General features: G+C 46.2%; 2 protein-coding genes across 2 annotated transcripts; one reads left to right on the forward strand and one right to left on the reverse strand.

Annotated features, from left to right (window-relative positions):
- Positions 1-1,005: 1,005 nt before the first annotated feature.
- Positions 1,006-2,450, reverse strand: LOC147466181 (aspartic proteinase nepenthesin-1-like). The gene has a single exon (XM_086507705.1). The coding sequence runs from the start codon at positions 2,448-2,450 to the stop codon at positions 1,068-1,070; it is 1,383 nt and encodes a 460-aa protein (XP_086363831.1). The 3' UTR covers positions 1,006-1,067.
- A 1,615-nt stretch (positions 2,451-4,065) lies between these two features.
- On the forward strand, positions 4,066-4,275 carry LOC147466182 (uncharacterized). The gene has a single exon (XM_086513430.1). It carries the CDS (start codon positions 4,066-4,068, stop codon positions 4,273-4,275), a length of 210 nt encoding a protein of 69 aa, XP_086369556.1.
- The last annotated feature ends 2,378 nt before the right edge of the window (positions 4,276-6,653 follow it).

A 6,653-nucleotide genomic window follows, 5' to 3' on the forward strand; every position in this document is an offset into this window, starting at 1 on the left:
TGCCATTTTATTCATATATGTTACTAGTATATTATGTATGCATAAGTGTGTGTGTGTGTGTGTGTGTGTGTGTGTGTGTGTGTGTGTGTGATTGAGTACTAAATGTACACTATTTTGTGTGTGTGTGTGTGTGTGTGTCTCGTGGGTACTATCGCAAACACTATTATGAGATTATATTTCAAATGTTTGAGCAGGTTATGCCAGTGTTGGGCTCCCATCATTGCTGGACTTTTTTCACTTTGCCAGGTTTGCCTTCATATCTTTCTTTGGAATTCACCCTTCAACATCTTGCAATCATGACGTGGCAAAGCACTCATTTTGCCATTATACTATAATATAGATATAGATATAGTCAATTCTAGAGAAAAAGGCATCATTCCGTTGTAAAATGCCATTAACTTAAGAGATCAATCACTTTTTTAAAGGCCAAAAAATAAATTTCTTATTTTTTGTTAGTGCAGAGTCCCCCTAGGCATTAACAAAATACTACTAAACGTAGGTCAGAGAATCTTGTACCTTTTTAGCAATACAAAGGGAACATGAACCTGAAATGTAGACATACTTTTAATACTCAGATTTTTCCCACTGTAATATGATTTAGGAAATGATAGCGAATACAAATTCTCCCTTACTTGCATGTTTTCTTTCTATTCAATTTTAGCAATTTCACTTTAAGTTCTCTTCTTTCACATTTGAAGTGGGACCACATTTTTACATGAAAAAAATCTTAGAGCTACTAATATCACTAATACAATGGGAGACTCTGCTCTTAGCATCAAAAAGAATACTCAACACTATAGCCCATGCCCTTTGGGCAGGCCAAAAAGACGACACACATGTCCTAGTATGGTATAACATGTCCTAGTATGGTATAAGACTAGTGTTAAGGTGCATGTCACACATGGGTGCTAGTCATGCAATGGATACAGAGTTTGTAAAACACTTTTTTGGCCACCACGTTGAGCAACTGGAGGAACAATATATTTTGGTGGAGAGTATGTGGCATCAAAGCCCAAAACAAAATATAACTATCTCCAAACTACTTAATGGCCAAAAATGGAGATGTCTTAATGGAGAGTGTGGCATTGGGTTGGGGAAAGAGAGAGGAGGTTGGTCGAGAGGTCGTAGCTGACATGGACGTTTTGCTGCAGGAAGCTGCCCAAGATGGTGGGAGCCCCGGGAGGGGAGGCCGTCATGACAAGACAATATCTCCCTGTTTGCGTTTGCACAAAATAGCTGTCGGTGGGCAACCTTAGATCACCTCCCTCCAAGTGAAGCACTATGTCGGGCACCACCACGTTCGAGGCGAAGCAAAGATCGAAACCTTCTGTCCGCGGATTCAAGTCGAGCGGAGCCGCCCGAATGCTTCTCATTAAGCGACCGACCACACTCTCGTACGCCGCAGGTGGCAGCATTGTGGGCAAGGTTCCGGTGTCCACGATGACCCCGCCAGAGCCGTTGTTCTTCAAGTCGAATGTCCCATCAGGAATGCGCAGCCTGCTGCCGCCAACGCTTATCCCCTTCAGACCGATGTAGTAAGGCGACGGATTGTGCGGATTCGAGAGGATGGGCGTTTGGACGGTGAGCTGCTGAGCTGCGTGGGCGAAAGCAGTCGGCGGAGCGGGACCGAGATAGAGGGTGCTAATCGCCGAGGGAGGATGAGAGTAGCTCTGGAGGCAATACGAGAATTGCCTTATGCTCAACTGACTGATGAGAGAAGTGGGGCCTCGGCCAAGGCCCACGACTCCGGCGGCGCCCGAGAAGTTAGAAGGGTTGCCGACGTTTAGGAGGCCGCAGCCGAAGGCGAAGTTGGTGAAGGAAAGCTGGGGTTGCATCCGGCCGTAGGCATCCGGCAGCGTGAGGGTATCGAAGGCAAGATAGCCGCCGGTGCCGCCGGCGGCGTAGGTGTACTTGTAGACGCAGGAGATTGGAGGGGTGTAGGTGGGATCGCAGGTGAATAATGTGGTGAGGGAGGTGCAGAGGGGGTGCTCGCATCCTGCTTTCCTGTAGGTGGCGGAGTTGCTGGGGTTGAAGAGGGGGCCGTGCTGCTTGTAGCAGAGGAAGCAAGGCTGGCATTGCTGCCACACCAGGCTGCTACCTGTGTCCACCACGGCCGTGAAGGTGGCTGGCGGCGTTCCCAGAGCCAGCGTGGTGACAAAGCTGGAAGACGATGTGAAGACCCCAAGCCTTTTGTCGTCGTGGTATACATGTTCATCTGCTGGTCCGTCATCTTCGTCTTCTGCAGCGTAATTAATGAACTCCATAGCACGCCGCACCCCTTGCTGCACTGCATCTGCATCTGCGTTCATTTCCCGCGCTCGCTTCAGCCCTAGTTTCAAAAAGGCCGGGCGTTTTTCCTGCACGTCCTCTGCGCCCATCGCCCCATTGCTGATTACACACGCTGCGATAAGCAGCAACACAGTCACGACGCCATGCATGTTGCCAGCCATTGATCTCTCTAATTAGTGTTACTCTGTGAAACTAGAGCTTATATATCCCAGCCACAATAAGTGCACGACTCACTTAAATGTATCGAAATGTATAATAAACATATATAATAGGGGCCATACTGTAGGTTATTAGTGGAATCTTCGCAGATTGCTAATTCCTATTGCTCGAGGAAAAGCTCTAAAACCCCAAGAACAGTAATCGATCACGGGCAGGTAGATCGAGAACCTTGAGTGCAAGGTAGATCTGTGAGAATTTAGAGATTAACTTAAATGTGATTAATATCACTATTACTTAATATGCTAATGTCAAGACATAAGAGAGTGCAAGATAGAAATAGAGCAATGACAATAGATTGCACTTGAATGGAGAGTGAAGACCTTGTTACAAATGAGGGCAGCTAATGGGATTTATATACAAGTTGAGGGAGTGATGATTATCCATCACATGGGAATTATAGGTAGGTGGGAATAGACACATGTTGAGACTTGCATAAGTAAAAAAGGGGTCCATGTGGGAATTAGGTGTAAGGACATTGGGAAAAGAGATAGGTGGAAAGAAGTCCACACTTATTAAAATCATAAGTTACTTTTACATCCCCCCTTAAGGGTGGACTTCTCGTTGTAACATTGAGATTGATGAACAAAAGAGCTTTGTGCAGTAGCCATGTCGTAGATACATGCTATCCTCCCTCAATGAGAAGTTCATCCAGTAGGGATCAAACTCAAATTACGAGATGAGGCGTGAGAGATGTAGTCAATCGCTTGCAGAAACATGTACTCCGATGTGCCAAGAAGAGGAATGTCATCCACAAAGAGGCCTAAGATAGCCATGCCTTTAGAGGTCTACCATATGTAGATATTGTAGTCTGCCATAAGACATTCCCAACCACATTTGAGCAAGTAGTGGTGCATGCGGATGTACCACTCTCGTGCAGACTGTTTTAAGCCATAAATGGGCTTATGCAATTTACATACATAATCAGGGTGGTGAGGGTCTTCAAAATGAGGAGGTTGTAGCATATAGATGAGCTCTTGCAGCAAGCCATGTAAGAAGAAAGTTTTTATATCAAGATGATGTAAAATAAGATTAAACTTAGCAGCAAGTGCAATAAGAAGCCGAAATGCAGTCATACCCAGTACTGGCGAATAGGTGTCAAAGTAATCCACACCTTGTTGTTGAGTGAAGCCGCGAGCGACAAGGCGTGCCTTGTAGCGATCAACTGAGCCGTTGGGGTGGCATTTCTTCTTTAATAGCCATTTGCAAGAGACAATGTTATGATTCTTAGGAGGTGGCACAAGCTCCCAAGTGTTAGCCTCTTTGAGGGCTTGGAGTTCATCCAATATAGCAGCATGCCACTCCTTGCTCTCGCTAGAAGCGAGGGCATCGAGAATAGAGAGGGAAAGGGCATCTTCAAGAGGCTCTGGTGGATGTTCAAGAATCATTTCATCATTGAGGACAGCAGAGAAATTGGTGGCTTCATTGATCTCGCGAAGAGAGTGGGTGCGACCATGTGAGCTAGAGGCGGCTTGGTCCAAGTGTATAGCCGAAGTGTGTTTCGATGGCGAGGTGACAGAAGTAGAGCGATGAGGCTTGACTTCGTCGACATCTGTTGGGATGGGAGTAACTGGCAAGGTTTCGTGGGAGTTACGGAAAAAAGGTGAGACCGGTAGCGAAGGTGATGGGAGCTCACGAGGTGGAGCACCGAGTGTCTGCGGTGTGATGGAAGTAGCGGCAGTCGGGATGGACGGTGTTGGTGATGGTGTCAACTATGAGGAGATGGGTGCAAGAGGTGGTGCAGGAGTGTTGCCGATTGGCTGTGCATGAGAATGCGAGACACGAGTGGATGGGCAATGAGGAAAGGCCTTTGGATGGTTAAGGGAGGCTCAAGATTGTGCCTAGAAGGGTGGGAAATTTGCGTGGGTGTGTGTGTGGGTGAGGCCGTCAACAAAGATTGATGAGAAGATTTGCCTGAGATGATGAATTCTTCATCAAAGACGACGGTGCGGGCAAAGATAAACTTGTGATGGTCTGGGATATAGAGGCGGTATGCCTTGATGCCAAAGCGATCACCATAGCCGAGAAAAGTTGTGCGTTGAGCACGTGGTGATAGTTTTGATAAAGTTTGCGTCACAAGTGGGTATGCAATGCTTCCAAAGATGCGAAGGTGGCCAAGATGAGGTGGGTGACCGTGCCAGAGGGTGTAGGGTGTAGTAGTAGGATTGCGGGTGGATGGAATGCGGTTTTGAATGTAGCATGCAGTGGCGGTAGCTTCTTCCCAATAGGTGTCTGAGAGGCTAGCTTGAAGAAGCATGGCACGAGCAGCTTCAAATAGTGTGCGATTCTTGCGCTCGGCACGACCGTTTTGTTGTGGGTGGTCGGTGATGGAGAATTCATGTCGAATACCAGCAGAAAGACATAGATCTTTGAATGCATGAGAAGTGTATTCCCCACCATGATCTGTGCGGAGAGTTTTAATGTGACAGCCATGTTTAGTCTCAACTAATGCCTTGAATGTGCAAAAATGAGAGAAGGTTGAGGATTTCTCGGCCATGTAGTAAGTAGTTGTGTATTTTGAGAAATCATCTATAAAAGTAAGCATATACTTATTGCCAATGAGGGAGTTGACGGGCAATGGGCCACAAACATCAGAGTGGATGAGGTCGAGAGGTGCAGTGGCTCGTGATGATGAAGTGCGGAATGGGACATGATGTGCTTTAGCAAGAATGCAGCCCTCACAAAGTGTGACGTGAGTGAGGTGCTTGGGAAGACCTAGTGCAAGTTGGCGATGAGTGAGTTGGTGCAAAACATGTTGAGAAATATGTCCTAGTCTATAATGCCATTTGAGTATGTTTTCTTGTGTTTTTATGGATGATGCAGATGCATGTGCAGGCGATGAGTCACCCAATGGATAAAGACGCCCAGTTTTGGGGACCAAAAGTGTGACATACTAACCATCTTTGTTTAGTGTCGAAATGTGGCAACCTTCTCGCATGAATTTGATGATGATGCCGTTGTCGGTTAGCTCACTGACAGAGATGAGATTTTTCTTGAGACCAGGGACATAATATACGTGATAAATAGTGGTGTGTAGGCCATTAGGTAGGTTAATGGCAGCATCTCCATAGGCTTTGGCGAGTTGGATACTGTTATCACCGAGGCATACTTCTAGAGGGTGTTCTAGATAAGTGATGTTGGATAGCCAGTGTAGGTGATATGTCATATGATGGGTGGCACCTGTATCAAGTAGCCAGATATTGGGATATGAAGTAGCTATAGTGGTGGCATATAGTTGCAAAGGATAAGATGGGCTACCATAAGTAGATATGTCAGCATAATGAGCTTGACCATAAATAAAAGGAGATGGTTGGCCATGGTGTGTCCCCCCTTGAGGGTAAGAAGGATATAGATTAGGGTGAGAGATAGGACGATTACCTTGATTGCGTGGTTGCCGAAAGTCCTTTGTGAGGTGTCCAAAGTGATGACAGTTGGCGCATTGCTTTGAATTTTGGTGATTGTGGTGGCTTTGAAATTGCAACTTTCTTCCATAATTATTGTGTTGTCAAGAAGGGCTCGAATGTTGAGGCTTCTTGCCGTTGTAAGGGTGTGAGTTTCTTGTCATAGTGAAAGTGCTGTTGGCTTCTGCGAGCTGCTAGTGTGGTCGCGGAGCGTTTCCTTCTGATGGATCTTGGCTACAAGATTTTGTAGCTGCAAGTTAGTCGTAGTGGCTTGTGTAGTGATAAAGGCTCTCCATGATGCAGGTAGAGAAGCCAATAAGAGCATACTTTGAAGCTCTTCAGGGATGGCAAGCCCTGAGATAAGTACTTCATCTAGAAGTATTTGCCACGTCTCCAAAAATTTGGAGGATGACTGACCCTCTTGCATGGTAGTGTTTACCAATTTCTTGATCAGGGAAACTTGGTAGATGAGGTCAGTGTGCTCGTAGTTCTTCTCGAAGAACTTCCAAATGGCGCTAGCAGTAGTTAGCTTTTTCACCATTTGGACTTGCCGATCTTGGCAATGGAGAATGAGCTCCATCTTGGCACTATTGTTTCTACTATGCCAAGTATTATAGGTGTCGATGAAGTATGTTGAATCTTTGTCTTCAGGGTGGTCAGGTTGCTCTTCGCCTCCTGACGTAACGTCCCAAAGTTGCAGCTACGTGAGGTAGAGTTCCATCCGAATCTTCCACACTTGGTAGTTAG

Source organism: Adiantum capillus-veneris, chromosome 1, assembly GCF_014529385.1.
Source record: "Adiantum capillus-veneris isolate H3 chromosome 1, ASM1452938v2, whole genome shotgun sequence".
Lineage (NCBI taxonomy): Eukaryota > Viridiplantae > Streptophyta > Polypodiopsida > Polypodiales > Pteridaceae > Adiantum > Adiantum capillus-veneris.